The 27,195-nt window shown below is 47.3% G+C and overlaps 1 protein-coding gene across 4 annotated transcripts in view; it reads right to left on the reverse strand.

Moving 5' to 3' along the window:
- The window catches only part of SUFU (SUFU negative regulator of hedgehog signaling), a 97,407-nt gene that overhangs the window by 15,460 nt on the left and 54,752 nt on the right, over window positions 1-27,195 (reverse strand). For 3 of the 4 annotated variants that reach the window (XR_012498445.1, XM_019725011.2, XM_019725013.2), the window contains exons 4-9: window positions 20,492-20,634; window positions 19,514-19,599; window positions 19,205-19,277; window positions 16,140-16,296; window positions 14,174-14,285; window positions 556-690 (exon numbers count right to left, since the gene is read on the reverse strand). Coding sequence is in view for 3 of the 4 variants with exons in the window: in XM_019725011.2 (XP_019580570.1) it covers window positions 556-690; window positions 14,174-14,285; window positions 16,140-16,296; window positions 19,205-19,277; window positions 19,514-19,599; window positions 20,492-20,634 (706 nt within the window). In the remaining variant the exon portion in view is untranslated. The remainder of the gene's footprint in view (window positions 1-555; window positions 691-14,173; window positions 14,286-16,139; window positions 16,297-19,204; window positions 19,278-19,513; window positions 19,600-20,491; window positions 20,635-27,195) is intronic. The other variant, XM_019725012.2, reaches the window with a different exon arrangement.

Below are 27,195 nucleotides of genomic sequence, written 5' to 3' on the forward strand. Positions count from 1 at the left end.
GGGGAAGCCAGCTGCAACAGACTCAGCCCAGTGCAGCATCCCCAAGCAGAGAGCTGAATTCTGGCCACAGGGCTGGGATTTTGGCACTGCGGACAGTAGCAGAAGGGACACAGCTGGACTTCCTGGTCCCTCAAGGAGTCTGCTGGGCTGGCCACTGGGTTTGCAGAACTGAGTGTTTTGCACAGGAAAAGCAGTAAGCAGGAGAAAACAGAGCCCAACCAACCGGAGCCCTTGCCCTGCTACCCTAGTGCTATGGGGACCCTGCCACCCCTGATCTGGGCTTGGGGGAGTGCAGGGCAGCTGAGACCCCCTAGGTCACTGAACCTTCCTAAAGGAGCAGGGCGGAGGGATGCTCCTCTCGACAAAGGAGAGTTCTTTAGCACAGTGGGGGCTACTGGCTGGTTCAGCATCCACAGACTCCCCCATAGGCCCACATGGAGCTGCCTGACTAGTTCTCCTCTCTCCCTGGGCCCCTGACTCCACCTGGGGGTGGGGGGGGTGGGGAGATGGTAAGCACAGGCATGGTGGCTCCTTGAGGCCAAGATGGGCGCTCACCTTAGGCAGAGAGGAATGAGGGCTCCTGACTCCTGGTTGAATTTCAGATGTACACTCTCGAGTTGCCGCGTGCGGATCAGCTCATGGGGAATAATGGCTGTGGAGCTGTCACTTTCCAGGCTGTCCTTGCGGCTCCTGTGAAGCAAGCACAGGAACAGGTTTAGCACAAGGTAAAGAGCGCAGGGCGCAGGCAGATGGGAGTCTCTCAGGCTGGGCTCCTGAACACTGACAATGAAGGTGATTGATGATTATGATAACAGCAACCATCCACTGAGAACTTGCCAAGCAACCTCATTAGACCTCCATGAGGTGGGCACTAATATTATTATATCCCTTTTACAGATAAGGAACTGGGGATTCGGGAGGGTAAGTAACTTGTCCAGGATGCGTAGCCAGGGAGTGTGGAGCTGGGAGGTGGTGCATGGCGGGGCTGGTTCTAAAGCCCACATCTGGCCAACACCCCACATAAACATTTATGACGCAGGGACTTGTTCTTCCTTACGTGCGGAAGGAGTAGCAGCAGGAGCTTTCGGGAGTCCTTCTCCCCTGCCCTGGAGACTCAGACCCCAAGTTCTCCACAGTTGGGGTGCTAGAGTGCCAGGAGACATGGCTTCCTTCCAGCTGACCTGCAAAGGCTGTGACATCACAGCAAACGCTGAGCTTGCACACTCCTGTTACTGGCCAGGAGCTGCAGTGACATACACATCCTTCATCTCACCAGGAAATGATACAACCCTGAGGCAGGGTAGAAACCAGGCTCTCAGGAGTCAGACCAATGGGCTTGGCTGGGTGGCACAATGGGGCCACCGGCTTGCTGGGCTTCCAGGCCCCAGGAGCCCTGTACCAGAGTCTTCCTGACAGTGGTGTTGGCCACCGTGAGCTGTCACTGCTGCCTCACACTCCCTCCAGTCCTGCTTCCCACCAACAGCTTGTCCTACAGCTGGGCCATGGGGTCCCTTTGGAATCAAAGATTTGCTCTTTCAAATTCAGTTGCCCCCACTGACAACCTCTCAAATCTGCCTCAGCCAGAAATGAGAGTTACCCACTGATCCCATTCAAAAGGCCGGATCCTGGTTTGGGCTGTGAATCTCAGAACAATTCTCCAGTGTCCATCAAAATCCTGGGGAGAAGCTCTAGTTATTTATCATTTGAGCAGCCAAAGCCACCCAGGATGTCTGGGCCTGACAGGCGGACAGCCAGGGAGGAGCAGGCCCAACCTCCTCAACACACTGTGGGGCTGAGTGCTGGGGCCTGTGGCCAATGAGGCACCCCGAGAGGCAGAGCATATCCCAGAGGGAGGGTGACATTGGACAACACAAGGCCCACTGAGGCAGCGGCTTACAAAAGCCCCTGAGGTAATGGGGGCCCTTCTCACCAACGGGGTGTGTCCACCCCCAGATATATGTGACTCTTCTTTCCCAAAGCGTCCCGTTTCTCTGGTTTCCCAAAGCCAATTCTGAAACTGCCCTTTGCTCTAGCTTCTTCTTTGACAAACTCTTTCACAAGACCTGAGACACATGCTCTGGTCAAGAGGGTCACAGAATTTCCGCACTGGACGGAAACTCTGAAGGTGTTTCATCTACCTCTTTCCCTTACAAAAGAGAGCCAGCAATGTGTGTAAGGCCACAGAGCAGGTCTGTGGCAGGCCAGCGTGGCAGACTGGGACCTCTGGGCAGGTCTCTCCCTTTCACCCAGCGGCTAGGCCTCCTGCCTCCTGTCCCAGGAAAGGAGAGCAACACAGAACACCTCTCAGCAGGCACCCTCAGGGCTCAGACAAGAGCAGAACTCAGGAAAGGCAGCAGCCTTCCCTGGGTGAGTGCCGACTGTGTTGCAGAGGAAGGAGCCCATAGATTCACTCCCTTAGTGCTAACAAGCACCCCGGGGAGATTCTATTGCTAACCCTTCTTTTACAGATGAGGAAACTGAGGCTCAGGGAGGTGAGGTGACAAGCCTAAGGTCACAGAGTCTAAATGGCAGAGCCAGGGTATGACTCTTACAATCACTTGCCCATACTAGCTCCTACAATGGTCACACAGACATACCACCATCATGCTCCCAAACGGGAAAAGGGCTGAGGTCTGGCTGCCAGGCAGGGCCTCTGAGCCTGTGGGGCCTGCTAGAGGGAGGAGGATCCCCACCTTTCCAGCAGGGGCAAAAATGCTGAATAGCAACGGGAGGTGGGGCTGGGGGTGGGGGGCTGGGAGAGAAGAATCAACAGCACACAGGACTAGAGACATCTCAAGCTGGAGAGAAAAATAAATTGTTGAAAGTCAGCTAAAGTCACCTTGGTAACTGCTACAACACACTCACCCGGGACAAGGACATCAAGCCCAAGTGCAAACAGCTTTAAAGAAATGGAAAAGAACTTAATCATCTGAAGAATTAATGTGACAAGTGCCCACATTTACACCTCCCACCAACCTTCAATCATTTGAAAATGTACTTTAATCTTTTAACAGAAAAAAAAAAAGGCAAAATGCTAGATCTGCAGTCCTGGAGCTTGGGTATTTCCGGCATGCTGCTTCAATGGAAATGCGGCTGCTACACACACACACACACACACACACACACACACACACACACACACACACACACACACACACACACACCACACACCACACACACACACACACACACACACCACACACCACACACACACACACACACAGGAGCCCAGCTTTTTGCTGATTTGTTTTTTCTGGACATCGATGCAGAAGCATGAATTATTTGTGTGGCTGGGTGAGGTATTAAATCTGCATTGACACAGGTTTGCAATGTTTTGCATGGTTGTCAGCTTAATCTTAGTCATAAAAAAATAAGTAGTGTGCTCGCCAGCATGGCCTCATTTTTCAGCTGGGCTGTTTTCTCCCTGAGCTCCCCGTGGAGGAAAAGGCAGAGCTTCCGGGGTTGGAAGGGAGAAGGGCTCCCAGGGAGGCATGGTCCACACCCACTGCTGGGGTAGGGGCCAGGGGATGAAGGATGAGCTATTGCCGCAAGAGGCAGAGTGGCTCACAGCACTGGTTTGAGCCAATGACTGAACCTCTCCCTAAGCTTTGGAAATAAATAAGAATACCCTTTCGTTATAGGATTAAATGAAATGACCCAAGCAAAGCATCTAACAGCGCCTGGGATGTAACAGGTGCTCAAAATATATCTAGAATGCACTGACAGGATGTTAGCTGGCTGCATACAGAAGGCGAGCTGTCTGCTCCTCCTGTAAGAATGCTGATAGCTTAATACAGACTCGTTTGCCTTTACCCTGGGCCCATAATCTAACTGCTTCTTGCCAAGTCAGTTCCCACTTCTGAGCAAAGGTCCTTGCCTGAACTTGGGAGAGGGGACTTCTGAGATGGGGCTTGAAAGGACCCCTGACTCAGCAGTCGCTGCGGGCCCTGGTCAACCACCAGTGCTCCGGCAAGGCTCAACTATGCAGATCAACAAAGCCCTCGAGGCCTTTGTTCTGCTGAGGGAGGCAGAGGCAGGGCCGTCTTCCTTCTAGAGAGCACCGATCAGCCTTAATGCAGTTCTCATCTACTGGTCCTCAAGTTGCCCAGAAGAAGTTTAATTCACCCTCCATGCCAGCGTTTCTAATCCCCAAAGCTGTTCTCACAGACCACTCACAATTTCTCTTTTCTAGTATTGGTGGCCTCAACTTTCAACTGTATTTTTACGACAAGGTTCTGAAATCTTCCATCCATCCACATCACTCTCCTGTGGATTCACTCTAGCTTGTAAAGCCAGAGTGTCATGTCCGGAAGTGAAGGGTCGTACGTGGAAATAAATACAGTATGTGGCCTAACCAGTGCAGATCACAGAGGGACTACGAGCTTTCTTGTTTGGGAAATTTTATTCCTATTAAAACTGCCACCGCACTACCAGCTCATACTGTGCTCCCCGTCAGCGAACTCTACCTCAGGCTTTCTCCCACGGGCTGCATTTCGACCGCTTCACCCCCATCGTAGGTCCTGTGGATTATTTGGAGCTAAAAGCAGAACTCTGCATTGTCTGGCTAGTGTTTTAAGCAGTCCGGGTATTTCTGAAACCTGACTCTGGCATACATCATATTGGCATTCCCTTCTGACTTCACATCACTGACGAAACTGATAAACTTGCCATCGACATTCTCATCCCAGGCTTTGATTCAACGGTGAACAGGACAGGGCCAGGCAGACTCTTTGGGTATGCTCACCCATCCAGTTATAAGTCAACCCAACCATCCCATCACCAAGCCCCTCACCCTCCTGGACGCTCAGTGGACCTTTCTCTGTCTAGTTAACAATGACATTAAAAGACATTCTCAAATCGTCTTACGGAACCCCACCTATGTAAGGGCTACAGGACTTCCTTTGTTTACCAGGTAGAAGTAGGTAACTTGTTTCTAAAAAAGACAGTGAGGATGGTCTGGCAGGTCTGACTCTTAGTGAATCCATGCTGACTCTTGGGGTTCACTGTTTCCCTTAAAGAGTGTCATAGCCTACTTGCTGAATAATATAGTCCAGAATTTTCCCTGAGAGTTGACACCAAGCTCTTGTCTAGGACGTCAAGATGCTTTTTCCATCCTGGAGCTTCTGAGTGCTTCCAGTCTGCCAACACCTCTTTCCCACTCCCTCAAAGATTTCTAACATCAACCTTATGAATCTTATCTGCCCATTTGCCTGGGATTCTAGGGCATAATACATATGGACCAGGAGATGTGAAATCATGGCTTTAATGCTCTTATCAATGCAGTGTAACCCTTCCTGGTATGATAACCATTCTTTTTGAGATGGAAACATAATAGAATCTGAGTAAATTTTGCTTTCTTTCTATCACCTATTAACTTTACTGTCCAAACAATGGGGCCTAGGTTTTCTTCTTGTTTCAAACAGAAGTACAAAAAATAAAGTCCATTTTGCTGGTCATAGCACTTTTTTGCAAGACTCAGTTCTTGAGTTTCAATTTTTGACCCTGTTCCTTAAAGTCTGTGCTGGTACAAACACACTTCTCCTTCCAGCTTTTGTTCAAATTCTTCAAAAATTTTGACTTATGGGGTGGCCAGTTAGCTTAGTTGGTTGGAGAGCGATGCTTGTAGCACCAAGGTTGCCGGTTCGATCCCTGCATGGGCCACTGTGAGCTGCGCCCTCCACAACTAGAGTGAAACAACTACTTGATTTGAAGCTGATGGGTCCTGGAAAAACACACTTAAATAAATAAAAGTTAAAAAAATGTTTTTGAGTTATGTAATTGATTCTCTACATATCTATATTGGTCCCTGGAAGTATTACACCTCCTTTTAATTTTCAGGAGATTATTCACAATAACAATATTAAAAAGTACCTTTTATTGAATGCAAACCATGGCGCAGTTCCTATGTTAAATTCCTTTCATTTTTACAACCCTATTATTTTTCCCATTTTATTGATGAACTGAAACTCAGAGAGTTAAATAGCCCAAGGTTACAGAATGAGCAAATAAAGGGCTGAGACAAAATCCCCAGGTCTTCCTGACACCAGCTAAAAATGTAACCACAATATTTCTCCTTAGGAACCTTCTATCCGTTTGAGTGGTCTTTCTTCCGGGGGTTTCAAGGCCATGAAGACACATCTATTTTTTCCCCCGAACTCTTAAAAACAATTGCTTCCTAGAAGGCAGAGCAGGGCTTCCCAAAGGGTATTTGATGGAATTTTAATTTAAAAGAAGCTACTAAAAAGAAGATGTGGCAAGGGCTGGATGTAATATGCTGCATCTCAGATTAGGGACTCATAAAATATTGGCATTTTGAAGACTCTGAGAAAAACCTCAGAGGGCAAACAAACTGGTTTCATTTTGTGTAAGCCAAAATCTTCCAGAATACTCTTATCATTTAACATTCAACAAAACCCCCTAAACGACTATGGGGACCCTCCCTCTGGGGACCACTGGCCAGCTATTGCTCTGACAGGGCACAGGGCTTTCCCTCCTGAAGTCAGCTCTGCCCAAAATGCTTTCTGCCAAGGTCCTGTCACTTCTACTCCACCGGCCTCTTTGCTGGTCAGAATTAGATGCACAGCTGAGTGTCCCTCATCATTTTCTTTACCCCAAGACAGATGTTCTCAGGAGGCCTGCTGGGTGGTTACACACTCCTCACTTTCAGCTCTTCGCCTGATGCTGGAGAAACTGAAATTCCTCTATAGGACCAGGGCTTGCCTTGTGCCAATTTTGTGATTTTTACCTGGAAATGTGTCATCCTTTCCTTTTCCTGGGCAGGGCAACCTTTAAAAGCTCCTATAGTAACATTTCTTTGACTTTTTTTTGTTCATTACAATAGTCTGCAGTCTTCCTACTTTTCCCTCCTCAGAAACAAACATTTTCATCTCTGTTAGCTGATTCTTATTGGTGTTTACTTCCATATTTCTAATATACTTTATTTCTTCTCTTGGGTATTCCCTTTTCGGGCTTTACCTATGAACTTCCCACTATGGAAGATGAGCTTTCAGCACTCTGCCACCCCACCCTCCCACCTTCCCAAGATAAGTGTATTGTAAGTTTGTTTGGATAAGTATTAAGTGTTTACATTATTATAATATACCAAAGCTATTTACAACTGAGCCATGTAGTATACTGATTACTCTTCCTTTCTGGTGTAATTGTCCTTGGATTTAATAACTGTCTTCATTTTCTACGTGTTTATCACTAATTCAATCCTGAATTAATTACCAATGGTCTACAGATTATCCCAAGACATTAAAATATATCAAGTATTTATCAATATTATCTTCTTAAAGACATTTTTTCGGAGGGTGCTTCCAAACTACTCCAGTCCAAATCAGCTGCCTTCCATTCTTGCTGCACAGCTGTCATCATGGGATCATCCTTTACCTTCACCCAGGTGATTTCTCTTCCTCTTTCTCGTGTTGGATCCCAATTCCTACACTCCATATGTCTTCCCCACTCATTTTGATGGAGCGTATCGTTTAGCAGATTTTACTTTATTTTTTAGTATGCTTTTCTCAGCCAAATGGTACCCTCTGATCTGCCACCCCTTGGGTTTCCAGGCAAACTGAAATACCAGCTTTACTCTGTGCATTGGTATGTAGACTTCTAAGGTCTTCTTTCCAGATATCTTTTCCTGGGAATTGGCAGGCACCAATTCCTCTTTTATTTTTATCCTTTTATCTTTTACAGGCAGTAGCCAGTGGTGAAGAGGCCTGGGTCTGGAGTCAAGCAACCCAAGGTTCAGATCTTGGCTCTGACATTTATTCCCAGTTTATTGACCCTAGGTAAGTTAGATAATCTAGCTAAGCCTCCACGTTCTAATTTGTAAAATGGGGACAACAGCAGCCCAAAACACAGACAATGCTCAATGAAAACTGCCTGCTCTGCCACAGAAACCTTTCTAGTCTAGGATTCCTCCTGCACTGCGAGTACCGAGGGGTGGTTTATGTAGGGATGGCTTAGAGCAGGGGTGTCCAAACTTTTTTCAACGTTTTTCACCAAGGGCCATATGCAGTAAAATACACAAACAACCAGGCCACTCACTAGAGGTGAAGTACGTATTGCCTCACCTGGTTTATTTAAGTAAACTAAATATATTTTTGGAATTGGCTGCGGGCCAATTAAAAATGGATTGAGGGCCTCAGTTTAGACGACCCTGGCTTAGAGGCATACCTCGATAATTCAGGAATTGATCTAATTCTTTCCATTTATTTCTCCTTTAGTACCTGTCTACACAATACATTCTATATTTACACTTCCAACTGCATAAGGTGACTTTTTACACACCCTAAAACACCCTCTTCTTCCAGTGTCAAGATGTAGTCCTGATTTCTAGTACTGTATAGTTTACAATACATGCCCTTGTTCACCCTACCCACACTTTACAGACAGAAACTTATCCATGTTTCCGCTCCACCCTGGTCTCTTCACATTGAAAAGGCTTCCTTTTCCCATCTTAGTCTAGGGGTATTGGCCATATTCTATCAGCAGCACATGTGGAAAGGAGAGGAGCCGAACCACCAAGACTCCTTTTAGCCACAATCCCAGTCCTGTGACAGTGGTGACGTCTGCATTGGCCACATGTCTTGGGGCCTTCTCCTTGGGGACGCCCGGGAGCAGGAACCAGGGCATCAGGGTTGGCAACTATTCAGAAGTAAAGTGGGTTTGGCCTGCTGAGCCCAGCCCAACCTCCGGCTTCTGCCTCCAGCCTGGGAGATTATTCCTTTTGCTTTCAGATTGCTGACGAAAGCTCTGAACTTTCCAGAGAAAGAACCACTTGCAGGTCGGCCTTCAGGGCAGGATTGGAACAGGGTGTGGGTGGGGATGAGGGCACCAGCTCACCTCCACAGTTACCATGAAGCACAAAACTGTATCACCAGGTCATTCTGAGACATTCTCTGATAGGGACAATACCAGGAGTAAAAAGCCTCAAGAGGTTATGGGTAAACCCGTAACGAAATGGTAAAAAGCAGTAATGTTCATTGCAAACATGGTAAGGATGGAATGTGGTGACGGATTACGAGGACAGAGTGGCTAAAGAAGACAGTGAGAAAACTGCCTGAAGATTAGGGGATTCCTTAACCAAATATTAAGTCCTCTGAGCACCAGAGACTTCCACCCCAGCCTGTGCTCTGACTTTGGTGGGCGATTAGCACCCCTGCTTTCCTGAATGAGCCCTCTAGCCAGAGCCCTTTGCTTTCCGTTTTCTGAGACTCTGAGTAATTTCCTCTCTCTAACTCTCACCTTTAAGCCTTCCTTTTCCCTTCCCTGGAGAAGTGACTCATTGCTGAAGTGTTGGGTGACATTGGGGATCAAGGATGGGTGATAAAAATACTCCTGATTGTGCAACTTAGGGAAGGGGATGCAGTCTGGATGGAGAATTCAATGCACTGCCTGTGAACTCCGAGGCTGGGGTGTTAACAATGGCCAGGGCTTCCTCTCATTGGGGAAGTGGAGCAGAGAATGGAGTTCAACACAAATTCACCCCAGTCGGATTTGCTGTGGAGCCCCTTGTTCTGCCCTTTCAAACGTGTGTTTCTGAGAAAGGCACATAAAGGCAGGCACTTAGCACGACAAATGTGGATCACAGAGGCCTGGCCCCTTCCTGCCATGAGCCCTCTGGGGCCTGGCTGGGGCCCTGAGAGCAGGCCTGTTTCTTTCGGGGTTTTCTCTCCAGTGAAAAGAACTGTACTTCCCCAGCGTGGGAGGCATGAGGGAAGCCAATGCGACAGATGCAGGCTCCAGGCCGGCCACTGCACTGATGCCACAGACGCCTTAGAGCAGGGTTACCCAAGACTGCCTGCATGCAAGCAGCAACAGCAACAGCCCGGCTGTTTTCCCAGATGGAAACTCACCTTCCTTCACCCAGTTCACTGGATGCAAACTAGATATTTTCTTCTATGTAATCTTCATGGGCCTCAAGGCTGAGCAAAACAAAATACAGTTTTCTTCAAAGGATGACTCCCTAGCCAGGTCACAAGCTATTCACAATCTAGGAACAGAGGCAGTGACGTCACCCCACCCAAGAGGCTAAACAGATGGGAGCAGAGACACTCATAAAAATGGAGAGAAATCTATGTGTGTCCATGTGTGTGCACTGGAAGGAAGGTGCAGCTCAGAATGTCACAACAGGAAAGTTCATGCTACAAAATCTTAATTCGCCAGGAAATTAAGGCAAAAAGGAAAACAAAACAAAACACACAAACCTTAGAAGATGCTGGTGCAATTCCAGAAGACTGAGAAACTTGGCTCAGCAATGATGGTTAGTTTGCTTTTTAAAGGTGCCTCAGTGACAAAGTGCTCCTCCCACAGTCAGGAACCCTCCCCACCAACACGTGTGCACACACGTGTGTGAGCTCTGACCTCTCTGGGAGGGTATGCGACCCCCGAGAGCTCCCTACATGTCCCCCAACCTCAGTCAGTGAGTCACTGGCAGAGGGATGAGGAGGAGGTGTGGGGCCACTGCTGCAGGTTCCAGCATCAGAGTAACAGTTTACAGAACGGCAAGCCACCCGACATGATGCAGCGGCTCACATCCTCTGACTCACTGTAGAGAGGCTGGGGTGCGAAGGCCAGACTCCGGAGAATATTCCGTGTCTAACCAGGCAACCTCAGACAGAGAAGATGGCCATTGGCTTTTTTCCCCAGGTCCCTACAAGTGTCGGCAGGATGGTCCCTAAGCCAGGCTGTCCTTAGTAGCACAAAGGAGTCACTTTCCATGTTTCCCAAACTCACCCGGGCAGGCAGTGGGAAGGGAGGCGCCAGCAAGCCCAAGGATGCTTTTTTCAACTGATCATCTTGGGAAAAACCAGATACAAATTTCACGGCTGGAATGCAAGAGTTGTGAAATGCTGGAAGAAGCCCCAAAGAGAGCTAAGGACTCTCCTTCCGGGAAGGTGGTGGGCGGAGGGTTGGCAAGGGCTAGTGAGAGAGGAGCAGGTTGCCCAGAGGGGGCCTGCCTTTCTGGGAAGCAGGAAGTAAGGCCTCAAGAAAGAAAGAGAAGAGAGAGAGAGAGAGAGAGAGAGAGAGAGAGAGAGAGAGAGAGAGAGAGAAAGAAAGCCCCAAGCCCTGAGGTGGTAGAGGGGCCAGTGATAGGGTTGGTTTTGTTTCTGAACATGAATAAAACACAGCTTTGTGTCAAAAAATAGTTCTGGTATAAATGAACCAATTATGACCCAGCTTGTTATCTTTGGGATTTGGAAGCACGAGGCTGACAGCATGTCCCCTCTAGAATTAAATACAACCAGTAAGCTTCTAACGTGAGGCATTAGCCTTGTCCTGGTGTCACATGAGAGGACTCTATTCTTGCTCTGACAACTTAAAGGAGGTCCACCAGTGAGGGTTATCACTACCTCAGAGACAGTCTCTGATCACGGGGTCCCACGCGGTCCCTGATCACGGGGCAAGGAAGATCACACAATCTTAATGGATGATAGATTGCCGTAAGCGCCACCCTTTTCTAACCCGGTGGGCAAATTATTCATTAGCCTCTCTGAACCTTAGTTTCCTCATCTATAAGATTATTTACTTCACAGAGTGACTATGAGGATGAATTAAATGCATATAGTATAAAGCACTTGGAACATTACTTAGCACATAGTAGGTACTATTTAAGTGAAAGCTGCCATTGAGGAGTGAAAAAGAGAAAGTGCCTGACTCCCAAAGTAGGCTCAAGCCCAGCTGCTAATGTCCAGACTCCATCAACTCCTCTGAAATGCAGCTTCCTCGGGCCACATTCAGACCCATGAAACCCCGTGCATCAGAGCGCCCCAGCCCGGAAAGCCTGACTAAAGGAAAAGCAGACACGCAGACACAATAAGGCCCATGCTGGTTGTTCCCCCACAGGGAGAGGAGCAAACACTGGTGCCAGCACATTTGGGGTCGGCTTTCTCAGTTGCAATCCATGTGGTTTGTCTGAAACGGGGTCAGGTCCCAGAGTGGGCAGCACAGATATTACAATTGTGCTTGCTAATCTGAACTGAGTCCATCGTCATCGATCCTGAAATAATAGGGAGCTGGAGTCTTGAGAGATTTGAGGGGTGTGTTGGAAAATGTTCTTGGCAAAGGAGGAGAAACCATTTCTCAACCAATTGCTAACAAATTAGTAACCAGCACTGAGAACCTCAGAGGAGATGATCTGATTCTCTCCGAAGTGCAGATTCCAGCACCTTGGAAACCTGATTGGGTACTTGAGCTGCAGGGAGGGGAGACACCCCAGAGGGTTGGCACCTCTGGTCTGTTCCCACCCATCTCTTTGTAGCTCAGCCAACTCAGGCCAAAGGATGGAGGCTGCAGCCTCTGCCTGGGTCTACAGACAGCCCTCAGACCAGATCCGAGCCCACTGCCCAGTCAAGAGGAGCTGAGTGTGGGCTGTCTGTGTGCATCCAGGGATCCAGAGCCTTGTGCCCCCTTGCAATGCCTGGGGGCATAGCAGCTGGCAGTATGACCTAGATAGGGAGTGAGAGCTCAGGCCTATCCCGATAGACAAGAGGGGTAAGTGGCGTGTGTCTCTGTTGCCCAGAAACCATGACCTTCCAGAGCTGGAAGCACGACCTGGACTAAGATTGTCTACAAGTTGTCGGCAATATGCTTGAGCCTTTAAGCCTTCAAGTACCTCCTGGCCTATCACCAACGCCAATGGGGCCCAGAGGGAGGAGCCAACCTCAGGGCACAAAAAGGAATGTGGCCCTGGGACAGGGTCCAGACTCATAGGTGGAGAGTTTCCAGATGCCCTATGACCTAACCTGGCCATCTGTTGCTGCCAAGGGAGACCACGGTACCTCGCGGCAGCTACTCCAAGGCAGTTGGCTGGCAGCGAAAACTACTGAGGTGGCAGCAGAGGCTTCTCCTGATTCTTACCAAGGAGCTCAACTCTCATGATTTCTGGATGGCAGACTCAACAGGTGAGCCATCTTGGGCAGCCGTGTTCCCAGAATAACTCTCCCTGCTCCATAATCTGCTCCCAAGTTACAGCCTTAACTTTAACCAGCCGGGTCTCCCTGTTCCATCCTTGTCAGCTCCCTCCCCTGCTTGTTAAAACTCTAGGGAACCTTCAAGATCCATCTCATGTTCCTCCTCCTCTGAGAAGCCCTCCCTAACTACTCCAGGTCATGCTGACTGGTCTTTTCTGTATTGCATTAAATCACTACCACTTCTGGGGCTTCAGATGAGCATCTGAAGCTAGAATTCAAAGAAGTAGCTATTTGCAACAAATTCCATCCACAGCCAGATTCACACCAATTAATTAATTAACTAATTAAACTGTTTCAAGCTCATGTGCCCTCCAAAGAGCCTACACCTCAGATCGACCCCTGGGTCCTGAGCCTGCCACACAGTTAAGCATGTAATAAAGACTTTAGAAGAAGGATATGTCACCCTGGTCTTGCAGGAGTAAGCTGCTTCCCTTTTAGCCCAGAGCACAGCAACTTCCTCCCTGGCAGGCAAGGTCCCTACTCTGGCCTGCCAGCTCCCAGGTATCCCGTCAGCAGCTATTCCCCAGAGCTGCCCTGGGTCTAAGAGCAGAGGGGGGTGCCCAGCGCCAGCCCTGCCCACCATTTGTCCCCTATCAGAGGAAGAGAGGTCAGCAGGAAGCGGATCTGACCTCTGGGGTGGCCACAGTCTCTCCCAAGGGCTATAGGGGCCCCTGGACAGGCAGCAGAGGCCTGCAAAGGACTTCCCTTCCCTGCCCTGGGCCCCATGGAAAGGAGGCAGGAAGAAGGGCCTCGGTGCAGACGTCCAGTATGGGGCTGGCCAGACAGGGAGGCCCCTGGAGTTGCAGCTATCAGCCGGAGACCAGGCTCCAGGAAGGAAGGAAGGGCAACTCTGGCCGAGGCCGAGATAAGGAGGGGAGCCGTGCTCAGCACAATGGCCTCCCACAAAGCTGGGAGGCCCCAAGTCAAATTTTGCCCCAACCTGGCCTCCCGTCCACTCACACAGCCCATGTAAATATTTACTAATGTTTATATTCCTGCTCTGCTGGGTCCCCTCTGAGGCCCTTTCCTATGACCCACAGATCTGTGTGCCCCAGACCCTGGGCCCCTCCAGCAAGGGCTATCAGCTTTGTTCTCTCTCATGCAGGCCCTTCAGGACAAAGCTGCCCCCTTGTTCCAGCCCTGGGACACTGTTGTCAGAAAGCTGCACTAACGCTCTGTGGTGGGGAACTTACGGGGCCCGGTCATGGGTGAGGCCATTCTGCCGCTGTGGGTTGATTGGCGGAAGGACAGGTTTGCTGTTGATCTCAAGTCCTCTCCTCAGGGTCTCCCGGATCTGCTCCGTGTCTGTAACAACACCAAGTTGCCTGGTGGCCCTTTGGGCTCCCAGCATCCCCCAACCCTGTCCCCGGGACCTGGCTCTGGACATGTGCTGGAGAAACAACCCCATGAAGGCCTCCTGAGCCTGTTCCAGGCATCAGCTGTGAGATCTGAGTGAGTGCAGTGTGGGGACACAGGGCAAATAAGGCACCACGGCCTCAAGAAACTTTGGGTCTGAAGAGTGCCATTCCTGTAGAAGATAAGGGGTGGCCTCTGACTTCGGAAGGACACCCTCCAAGACAGGGCTCTGCTCCACTGTTCTTTCCTTCCCTGCCTTACAGCCCCCAGCTTTAACCGTAACAGAGTTCCAGCAAGTGACTGCCCAGGCCTTTGCCGTTGCTCGAGACCCCCGAGGGATTCTGCCCACTGAAATGCCAGGAAGGGTGGCAAGTGCCCTGCCATGAATGGGCAGGTGTCTCTTACACAAGTTTCTGGGCTGTGGGTGGTCAGCGGGTGTCTGGCCGTGCCACTCCCTCCCCGTGGGCCGGGTCAGTGGGACACTGAGGTTATCTCCCCACATTGGCCCAGGGTACCATGCCTCTCCATGGGGCTGCCAGGGGCCAGGAGATGAGAGAGGAATCTCCTGGTGGGATTAGTTCTTTGCAAGGTGCTTTGCTGGTCTTTGGGTGAAACCTATAAGTCTGGTCCCCTATATTGAGATTTGAGTCTAAGACTTACCTCTGCAAACTACAAACTCATACAAAAAAGCAAATACATGAACATTGGTTGCTCAAAGGGTAGGCTTAGAGTGGATGATGGAGGTGATTATTAACTTTTCTGTTTGACTGATAGTAGCATGGATTACTTTTATAATTTAAAAAAAAAATCTAATAATGGTGACATTTTAGACAAGACTATGAATCCCTCCTTAAATCACCTCTTTTGTCAAAAGCAACAGAATGATTCCAATAACTGTATACGTTACCTCGGAACCTCTCATGGGTTTGGAACACCATTAGAACAAGCAGGAAGAAAAGAAAGGGGTCAGACATTTGTGCTAAGGTTTTAAGCTGTCCCTTACGGAAATAGAAAACCTTGTATGCGTGCTACCACATATGCAGGGATTTTATTTAGAACTGAAGGTATCTTATTCTTCAAAAAATAAGATGGAAGAATAGAGAAAGGAAGTAGAAAAAGAAGCTGTAAACATATATATATGTAAATGGCTGCCTTTCTTTTGAAGTTAGTTATGGACGCCCTTTGCTAAAAACCACAACTGTTTCTATAGCCAAGACCAACATGGTGAGCTTCCAACAGGAGAGCCAGATCCTCCTTCTCCAAGGCCCCTCCCAGAATGCAGTGGGGACAGGGTCCTCTGCCCACAGCCCCTTCGACTATATCCTCAGGACAGTGAGGTGGGGAAGTTGGCAAGCTGGCCTCACACTCGGGCCCCTCCCCTCTAAGGCCTGGGAGGGCCTGAGGCCAGAATGACCCTCGGGTCTGGCATGGCTTCCGGGCCAGAGCTGGACCTTGTGTCAATCCCGTGGGTGGCCGACGCTTATTCACTTGGGTGGACTGTGGCCTTTTCCTGTAACTGTTCTCTGGCTTCCACTCACCTCCATGACCTCAGAATGCAAGGGGTAAATCTAAAACATAATGGTCGCTGCTGGTGGTGCATTTGAAATACACACAGGAAACACAGGAGAAATGGGCCAATAAAGCTCCCTTAATTCCACCCTGCTGGAAGACTTCACATGCTGTTTAAATACTGTCAGGAAAGAAGCTATTGAATGGGCTGTTTATATTAGAGACTCATCTTATAGAGACTGAAAACCAGGCCTGGGGAGAGAGAAGGGGGGGAAGGCCGAGGGACGTTCCTACCTTTGCCAGAGAGCCTCCGGGGCTGTGTGCCAATGCAGATGCTCCGGCTGTCCTCGTCGTCCTCAGGGGGCCGGCTCAGGTCATCCCAGGCACACTTGGCGCTGACGCCGCTTAGATTGGAGCCGTCCGTCTCGATGCCTTTGTCAACTCTCTCCTGCTTGGAAACAACCAAAGAGCCAGAGTTTCTTCAGTGAACCGGTGGCCTTAGGTCACCACCACCTTTGCAGTATTTACTAAGCCCTTGTAGGTGCTGAGCACGGGACAAGTGCTAGACGAGCAGGGTCTCTGATCTTGTTCTGCCCTGGTTACTGACGCATGACCGTCTCTGCCTGCCACTGGACTCCTCCAGGGTAACCAGGGATTAGGGCAAGCCAGGAAGAATGAAAATCCCAAGAGAAGCTTCTCCTCTATCATCAACCTTCCAGTAAAATGACCTTTACACCTGTTGTGGAGCCTTGACTCCACCCACCCCATCCTGCCTGTGTAGCTGATGGGGCAGAGTCAGGAGCTACTTCCCTGAGGAAAGACACAATCCTTCCTCTCCTCTCCTCATCCAGGAAGAAGCCCTCCCCACTACCCCCACCCCCATCGCTGCTACAGAGGACAGGATGGAAGCCTGCCACAGGTGGGAGAGGCCAGGACTCAGACCAACCTCTCCCTTGGCTCCGCGTCTGCAGTTTCTTCTTCTAACAGCAGGGGGTGTAGTCACACAGTGAACACCACCAGAGAGCCCAAGGGCAGGACTTCCTGCTTTGCTAACTTGTTTGGCAAAGGGCTCTGGATGGAGTTGCTTCTCCATTTCTTGGAATGAAATGGGGGCCTGGAGGGCACTGAGCATCTGCAGACCCCACCAGAGGCCCTGCTTTCGTGCAGGCCTTGGCACTGTTGAGTCCAAACACTCTCCAAACGGCCTCACCAAATGGTCTCAAGAAAGAGTTATACCCAAATATCCCTGTGGTTTCTGTAATGTTGGGCTTTGGATTCAAGGTCATCTGGAAGGCTCTAGCAACCTTGCTCACATGCACTCACATGTGGGTCAAATAAAGCTGCTAAGTGAGCACCTCAGGAAGAGTCCGCACCTGCCTGTCTGCCTGCCCTTCTCTCCATGCCTCTACAGGCACCAAACGGGCCTGCTGGTCGGCCAGGGAGCCTATCTGGGGAAGCACAAGGTAAGCTTACATAAGGTCCTTATTTCCTGAGACCAGGCCCTGCCCTGGATGCCTCCGTCTCATCAATCACACGCTCCTCCTTTCCAGTGCTGCCATTAGCCTGGGCAAAACTGGGACTCTGAGGAGTGACAGGGAGAGGCTGATGACAGGGAGCAGCTCTGCGCTCCAGGCAGGAGTTTGCTCAAGGTAGAGTCTGAGCTTTTCCCTCTCCACTGGCCATCCTGAGGTCCCCTCACTGAAGCAAAGAGCTGAGGACACCTCTTGGCTCAACTAGCGGAGACCACTTACTTTATAAGTAAACAAACAAACAAACAAACAAACAAAAGTTAAGACCCAGAGAAGTTAAAGGGCTTGTTTAGGCACACAGTTAGCTAGTGGTAGAGCTTGGAGCAAAGGACCAGGAGCCAGCTCTAAAATGAACGACCTGCAAGCAGGCCCCAGACTGGCATAAGTGAGCACAGAGGAGCCCCCACTTGGCGCACAGAGCCACCAGGAAAGAAGGCTGGACTTTCTCACCAAGGTCCGCCTGCTTGCTTTTAAAGACCACTAGGTGCTCTTGGTCCTGCGGGCTGGTCTCAGGGGAGCCTAAAGACTAGGAAGAGAACTAGTCCTGGCACGCAGAGAAAGGACAGATTGCTTACTCTGCTAGTTCAAAGGACCAGGTTCTTTCTTAGCTCTTGGCACTTATGACAGGAGCCAAACAACAGCCCAGTGTCCCAAGCTGGATCCCAGTGTGGCTATAGAACAAGGGCTTAGGGAAACAGCCTTCATGGTTCCTGGTTCTTGCATAAGCAGAAGCTACAAGGAAACCAAGTTTAAAGTAGAGATAACAGAGGATCTTGGCAGCAATTTGAAAACTTCAGTGTTAATGGTGCTAGGAAAATAGAGGAGCATCATCTGTGAATCAGTAGGATTTCTGCCCAAGAACTCATAGGTCTGTAATAGAGAACCCAGGGACTGTTGGCTATGTGTGCACTTGCTACCTCTCCCCTGCCACCTCTTGTCCCTCCTAGAGGACATGGAATTCCTGGCAGCTGCCTGTGGCCTACCAGATTTTAAAGAGGCATAAAAGGTTCAGAGATGGCAATGACCTGCAACTGGCAGGGGGAAGAAGGAGGCAGACACAGACCAGGCACATTATTAGCTGTCGGCTGCTCCTGCTTCATAAGGAGCCCGTAAGAAAGGAAGTTATACTCTGTGTAGCTTTCAAAATTCATCTGCATGCAAAAAGAGTGCTTCTCTTAAAAACCAAAGGCGACACTGAAACTATATACAGGTGGGCTACGTTGAGTGGACAACTGCAGGCCTGTATGTATGAAGACTTCCTTTGTGCATCAAGGAATGCCAACCTACCCAGGGAAAGTTGTCTGACTGCCCAAGATGAAAATGTAATTAAAAGAGGATGGGGTCATTTGACCAATCACAGCACCCCTTGCATTTGGGCTGTGGGGTCAGTATCAGCTATTCTGTCTGTTACGAGGTGATGGTGGCCACGGTGGGATGGCTCCTTGAAAGAAAGTCTGTGTTCTTTTAAGAAGGGGGAGGTGGGAAGGTGAATACTAGGCAAACAACATCCACTATATTGATTTTCCTTAGTTGCTGGTGATCTTATTTTTTTAAGTCAGGTTTATTGGTATATGATTTGTGTATGATTTTCGTACAATAAAATTATCCTTTTAAATGTAAAAATACATGTGTCTGAGAGCAGGTTTCCTAGCCTGAAATCTCTGCTCCCTTATGCGCTCTGCAGAAATTCAGGGTACAAGTTCCAAATCATGCCAAATTTCTATTCACTCACAGATAAAGCTCCTCCGTTTTCCCAGGATGAAAGCCAGTGCTATTTGGAAGAAGCCTAGGCACAGTGTGCTAGAAAGGTTTTCCTCACTCAAGACATACTTGCAGGTGTGGATCGATTTCAAATATGGTCTCTCCCCTCCGCATGTCTGTTATCAGCCAGGGGCCGCCAGCGCTGTGGACAAAGAAAGGGAACCAGATGGTAACTGAGGGGCTGGGCTGAGCGTAGAACACAGGGGAGTGGTGAGGCAAAGGGGGCCATGAGGGAGTGAGTCATCAGGAAGCCCCGATGTGAAAACCAGTGCCTGAACAGCATGGTAAAGGAAAGCCCACGTGTGGGGCAAGGAGGGACTCCCAGCTCCGAGGCCTGGGAAGCCAGGCGCCTACCTCGTAGGGAGGGAGTGTACTCACATGGGCACCGTCCGCAGCAGCTCCAGGATGCCCTGCCCGTTCCACTGCTGGGCTGCATGGAGCTCCTCAGTGCAGACACCAACAATCTGAGACCCAGGGACAAGACGCCATTCACGTTAACAGCCATTCCTCCCACTCACTGAGGCTCTGTAAGTGTCACCTCAAGTGATAAGACCACAGGCAGGGTGTGTGCTCAGGGGCCGGTGCATCCAAAATGGGGTGGTTCCTTTAGGAGGGAACAGTTGCCTGGCCAAGGTATGGATGGGTCCACATATGGGGGCACTGAGGCCTGATTTTCACTCTGCTGTGATAGGTCAGGTATCTGTTGACACCAAGTCTAGCCCTAGACCATGGAGGGGAAAATCAGGCCCTGCCAATTCAGGATGGGTCCTTAGTCTATGGCCCTAGAAACAGGGAAGGTCCAGGGGGACATTCTTGCCCAGTCTAGGATCACGGGGACCGTGAACAGAGGTGATTCTGAGACCCTTCAAGCTCGGAACGACGACCAGAGGCCCCAGCAGCTGGCAAAGAAGCTCCCTTCCTTATCAGGGGCTGAGCCTTTGAGTAAATCTCAAGGGAAACAACTGAACCTTTACATCGTTATGCCAAGGAAGGCCCCTGCAGCTGGGGTGGATGCACATCCCTTCTGGGTGGCGGCAAGTCCAGCCCAAAGCTGCCTTCCTGCTGGGAGCTCCTGCACCTGGGGCTGCCTGGGTCTTAACTATTTCACGGAAATACCCTCCTCAGCTATAACCATTCTCTCCTACCCAAATGGCTCCTGCCCCTTCCTCCTTCTCCTATCTCAGCAGGTTACATCAGACCACCTGAATCGACCTGACAAACCATCAGAGGGAACAGAAAATAGGAGAAGACCAAGGGAACCTCCCGTTCCCTTCACTCCCACTACCCAAGCCCTCCAGCCCTCCCAGAACTTTTCCCACAGGGAAGGCTCAAGCCCATGTCCAACCTGTGCCTCACCTGGAGGAAGGTAACTACCCCAAAGGGTGTCTGCACGGGTTGCATCTGCGGGTCCTCTGTCAGCAGCATGTGCTGAATTCTTGACTCACTGTTATCCAAAGGGCTGTGCCAAGACACATGGTCCCCGCTGCAGAACGTGTTCTCTGTGGGAGAGACAGGCGGATCCTCAGTGTGTGAGGCCCTGCATCCAGGCCTGGAACCCAACCTGGGATCTGATAAGCCCAGGCTGGGAGTCTCCCCAGCCTTCCAAGGTAGCCCCTGTGAAGGAGGTGAAGCATTCACACGGATGGAGCAAACCAGACATATTCCTGCTGGTCAGTTCTGCCAGCCTTCGTAGAAAAGGACAGGCTGCTTGTACGCATGCTCACTTGGCCCAGCAAGTCCAAAGCCTTCTGGCATCGGCTCCAATTCCCCTGCACCTTCACTTATTTGGGGGGTGGGGGTAGGGCAGCCATGACTGGGTCTACCAAGAAAGAATAAAGTGATTTACTGTGGGGCCACCTGAACAGAAGTCCACAGGGAGACTGGAGGGCAGTGAAAGCCTTTCACCTTGGAAAAACAGACCAGGATTTGTGATGTTGCTGAAACTGTGCTCAAAAGGGAACACCTAACCTTGGAGGGCCTTGGAGATCTGTCAGCAGGTTCCTCCAGCTAGATAGACTGAGGGAACAGTTCCTCAGGGAGGAACACAGGAGGTGTGAAGTAAATGGAGGTCTGAATTGTGCCTCACACACCTTGGCAGAGACATAGAGCCTGGAGGGGTGGCTGTTTCCATGAGGACACACATTGTGCCCAGGCTGCCTAAGACAAACATGTGCAAACACAGCCACCTCATAACCTCACCACTGAACTTCACACAGGCCTATTACTTTTAAAAAAAGTGTTTAAGAAGCAGAACCACAAGGAAAGAACCACCCACATGGGATGAAGTCTTCCACCACCCTGAGCGCTCAGGGTGTCCTTTGAAAGGTACGCTGCACTTACCAGCCTGTATGCATCTATAGGTTCTCTAGTTTTTTCTTCTAATACATATGGCAGCACACCATTTTGCATAATTCACTTAATTATGTATCTTGGAATCATCTCACTAGCTTTCAGCACACAGAAAGCTACCTCATTCTTTAAATGGCTGTGTGGTAGTTCACTGTGGTCTATCACATATGATCTGGGAATCTCAACAGCTGAGGTCCCTTCACTTTTTATCAATATTTGAGGCAAGGCAGAACACACACACACACACACCAGCCTGAAGGCTCCCACGGAGGTCTGAGAAAGCTTCTGCTCTGACGTGTTTTGGTCTGAATACTAACTCCCTCCTGTGTCAGGTGAAGTTACACAACCACTTTTTTTGTCCAAGAGACAGGCTTGGGTTATTGGTTCTAACCTCAAAAGCATTCATTCAGGAGGGAGAGGAAAAATTTCTTCCTCTAAGAGACGCGGAATAGTAAAGTGGAGCAAGGGCATGGCTCCAGGCAGAGCTAACTAGAAACCCTCAAATTTCCAAACTCCTGCTGATCCCCTCTCCTTTTATAGAAGTGTATGTCTACAAGCAGCTTGCATTGCCTACAAGTTAGAAACAATGCAACAAATAAAAAGACTGAAGTAGTGATTAAAACCTTCCTCCACAACAAAAAGTCCAAGCCCAGATGGTTTCACTGGCAAATTCTACCAAACATTTAGAGAAGAATTAATATCAATTCTTCACAAACTTTTAAATAAACAAATAAAAGAGGTAACACTTCCCAATTAATTCTATGAAGCCAATATTACCCTGATACCAAGACCTGACAAAGGCACCACAAGAAAACTATAGACCAATACACCTGATGCACACAGACACAAAAATCCTCAACAAAATACAGGCAAACTGAACACAGCGACATATAAAAAAGGTTATACACTATGACCAAGTGGGATTTCACCCAGAAATGCAAGGTTGGTGTAACATAAGAAAATCAATATAATCTACTACCATGTTTCCCCAAAAATAAGACCTAGCAGGACAATCAGCTCTAATGCGTCTTTTGGAGCAAAAATTAATGAGACTCTTATATAAGACCCAGTATTATATTATAGTAAAATAAGACCGGGTCTTATATTAATTTTTGCTCCAAAAAACGCATTAGAGCTGATGGTCCAGCTAGGTTTTATTTTCAGGGAAACACGGTATATCAATAAAATAAAGGTAAAAACAACAACACATGATCATCTCAATAGACACAAGCATTTAGCAAAATACAATGTTTTTTCATGACAAAAACAATCAAACTAGGGATAGGAACTTCCTCAATCTGTTAAAGGGCATCTACAAAAAACCTACAGCTAACATCATATTTGATAGTGAAAGGCTGAATTATTTTTCTCTCAGATCAGGATCTCTAAAATCAAGAACAAGACAGAGATTCCCACTCTCACCACTTCGATTCAATACTGTGTTAGAGGTTCTAACCAGGGCAATTAAGCAAGGAAAAGAAATAAAAATATGGGTAGACTGGAAAGGAAATAAACCTATCTGTATCTGCAGATGACATTATCTTGTGTCTAGAAAATGCTAAGGAATCCACTAAAAAACTCTATCAGGATAAACAAGTTCAGCAAGGTTGCAGGGTACAAGAGCAATGTACAAAAATCACTTGTGTTTCTATACACTAGCAATGAACAATCTAAAAATAAAATTAAGAAACCTTCCATTTGCAATAGAATAAAAAAGAATATGACGCTTAGGAATAAATTTAACAGAAGAAATGTAAACCTTGTACTCTGAAAATTATAAAACATTGCTGAAAGAAATTAGAGAAGACCTACATAAATGGAAAGATATCCAATGTTCATGGATCAGAACATAATATTGTTAAGATGGCAACAGTTCCCAAATTGATCTACAGATTCAATGCAATCCCTATCAAAATGCCAGGTGCTTTTTTGCAGAAATTCACAAAGTGATCCTAAAACTCATATGAAAATGTAAGGGACATAGAATAGCCAAAACAATCTTGAAAAAGATGAAGAAAAGTGAAAGACTTAATCCTCCCAATTTCAAAACTTGATACAAAGCTACAGTCATCAAGACAGTGTGCTATTGGCATAAGGACACACATTTGATCAATGTAACAGAATTTAGAGCCCAGAAATAAACCCTCACATGTATGGCCAATTAATTTTCGATGAGAGTGCCAAGACAATTCAATCTAGAAAGTCTTTTCAGTAAGTGGTGCTAGAAAAACTGGGTATCTACACACAAAAGAATCAAGTGAGAACCCTTCCTTGCACCACAAACAAAAATTAATTCAAAATGAATTACAGGTCTAACTGTAATAGCTAAAGCCATAAAACTCTTAGAAGAAACATAGGAGTAAATCTTCTGACCTTAGATTAGGCACTAGTTTCTAAATAGACATCAAAAGCACAAGCAACAAAGGATACACATAAATTGGACTTTGTTAAAATTAAAACCTTTTGTGTTACAGACAGTACCATCAAGAAAATGAAAAGAAATGGAAATCAAAGCCACAATGAGATACCACTTTACAGTCATTAGGATGGTTATTATAGAATAAACAAAACAAAAAAGCAAACAAAAACAACCCAGAAAACAGCATTGGTGAGAATGTGGAATAATTGGAACCCTGTGTACTGTTGGTGGGAATGTAAAATGGTGTAGCCACTGTGGGAAACAGTATGGCAATTTCTCAGTAAGTTAAATATAGAATTACCATATGATCTAATGATTCTACTTCTGGGTATATACCCAAAAGAATTGAAAACAGAGACTCAAACACATATTTGTACACGCATTTGTTCACAGCAGCATTACTCACAGTAGCCAAAAATGGAAGTAACCCAAGTGTCCATCAATGGATGAATGGATAAACAAAATGTAGTGTTTTATTTTTCAGCCTTAAAAGGGACGGATATTCTTTTTTTTTTTTTTTAATTTATTTTTTAAATTTATTGGGGTGACAATTGTTAGTAAAATTACACAGATTTCAGGTGTACAATTCTGTATTACAAGGGATATTCTAACACATGCCACAAAAATCAATGAACCTTAAATTAAGCTAGTCACAAAAAAACCCCAAGTATTGTGTGATCCCTCTTATATGTGGTACCTAGAGTAGTAAATTCACAGAGACAGGAAGTAGAATGGTGGTTGTCAGGGACTGATGGAGGAGAGGAATGGGAGTTAGTATTTACTGGGTATAGAGTTTCAGTTGGGAAAAATGAAAAATGGTCTGGATATGGATGGTGGTCATGGTTGTACAACAATGTGAATGTACTTAATGCCACAGAACTGTACACTTAAAATGATTAAAATAGTAAATTTTATGTTATGTATGTTTAACCATAATTTTAAAAAAATAAGAAAGAAAATGAAAAAGCAACCCTCAGAATGGGAAAAATATCTGCAAATCATGTATCTATCTGATAAGTATCCAGAATATACAAAGTATATAGTATCCAGAGTATATAAAGTATATGGTATCCAGAGAGACTTAGAGCTCAATAATATAAAGCAAGTAATACAGTTTTTAAATGGGCAAAGGCTCTGAATAGCTATTTCTCTGAAGAAGATATATAAATAGCCAATAAATATATTAAAAGATGCTCAACCTGATTAGCCATCAGGGAAATGCCAATCAAAACGACAATGAGATACCACCACTTCACACCTGCTAGGATGGCTAAAATAAAAAAAGACAATAACAAGTGTTGACAAGGATGTGACGAAATGGGAACCCTCATACATTGCTGGTGGGAATGTAAAATAGAACTGCTTTGGAAAAGTTTGGTGATTCCACAAAATGTTAAACGTGGAGTTACCATATGACCCAGCAATTCCACTCCTAGGTATATTACGAAGAGAAATGAAAACATGTCCACACAGACTTGTACATGAATTTTAATAGCAACATTATTCACGACAGCCCAAAGGTGGAAACAACCCAAACATCCGTCAACTAAGGAATGGATATATAAAATGTGGTGTATCCACACAATGGAACATTATTTGACAATAAAAATAAATGATACCTGCATGCTACAACATGAATCTTAAAAACATTATGCTAACTGAAAGAAGCCACTCACAAAAGACCATATGTGATTCCATTCATACGGAATGCCTAGAATATGCAAATCTATGTAGAGAGATTAGTAGTTGCCTAGGGCTGAGATGGCTAGGGGGAATGGGGAGTGACTGGTATGAGGTTGCTTTTTGGAGTGATGAAAATGTTCTAGGGTTCACTGTGGTGATCGTTCCAATAAAGATGTTAGGAAGGAAGGAAGGAAGAATCTGGGGGAGAGGCAACGTTGGTGAAGCAAGAACAAGGCCCTGGATTCCTCGTTACTACCTCCTCATGGTAAGCAGTCTAGCCTAGCAGAAACCTGTCTCATAATGCCCAGACATCACTGCATTTTATAGGTCTCCATGACCTGAACGAACACCTAACCAACACTTTCATTGTCTACAAATAAGGAAAAGATCCTTGAGACTGCCCAAGGTCATGGGGCAAGTCCGTGATGACGGGCACAGAGTACCATTTCCGTAACTTTGAGTCGTCCATAACACTCATTAGGGTTTTTAACATATCTGTACCATGACCTACCTGTATTTTTCTCCGTAAAATTGACTTACTTTTTTTTTATAACCTATATAAACTTACTTTAAAAAGGAAACTTCGTATCACTCTACTAAATGAGGAAAATAAAGGGAAAAATCAGTGGTGCTTAACATAAAGTAGATAATAATGTGGTAACTTCAGAATAATTGAATGAAAACAAAATGTTTTTAATTTCTAACAGATACTGTGCCTTACCTAACATTGTTTAACAAAACTGAAATGAACAAGGGTTAAAGAGCTGTTAGAGGTTTCAAGAGTCCTATCAAACTAACGAAATCCGCAAGATGGAGTCAGAGCACTGATGAGGAAAGAAGAGTCCTCACTATTCATGTTACTGAATACCGTGTCCAGTTAGCACCCAACCTCCTGCTGGCTTGGGCAAACCCTGGCACTGTGGTTAACGCTGCAGTCGGGAAGGCCTTGTTCCTATTTCCTCTGCCCCTTACTAGTTGTAAACCTGCGCAACTTGCACACCCACAATTTCTAAGCCTGTTTCCTCCTCTGTAAGCAGGAAACAGTGCGCCTACTCAGTGTGCTCTCCATGGCTGCGTGTTATTATTCCTGTGCTAGAAGACAGGACAGCAACTCCCACCCACGTCCTAGTCAGTCCCTTTACCAGGAAACAGGACCCGCTAGAGTCTGTAGTTAACAGCAAGTGCCAGTAGGTGGCACCATCACTCCTGGTTTAAGAAAGAGCTGTGCCAGTTCCTTCCAGGGCCTCAGGTCTAGCTCATGTCTGCTCTGCAGAATGCACCCCAAACCTGGTGGGGATTTCGGCTGGAAACAGGGAAAAGACTGAAAAAGGTTTGGAGCCAGGACCTTTTATTAACCAGAATCGACATTTATTTTAAAATAAATGTTATGCAAACCTAAACTGTTTAAGTGCAGACTGACCAAAAGGGACTTCATACAGATTTAATTTGGCAAGGAATGCAATTTAGGCAGCTGGGAAGGGAGATCCTAAGGCAGGAAAGGGAGACAGACCCAGTGGCTCTAGGCCCAATAAACTACCCTGTGTGTGTGCGATCAAAATTTGGCAAAATGTATTAGTGATTTAAAGGGGAGGGGACAAAGCCTAACGAC

The sequence above is a fragment of the Rhinolophus sinicus genome, linkage group LG07 (genome assembly GCF_036562045.2).
Source record: "Rhinolophus sinicus isolate RSC01 linkage group LG07, ASM3656204v1, whole genome shotgun sequence".
NCBI classification, from domain to species: Eukaryota; Metazoa; Chordata; class Mammalia; order Chiroptera; family Rhinolophidae; genus Rhinolophus; species Rhinolophus sinicus.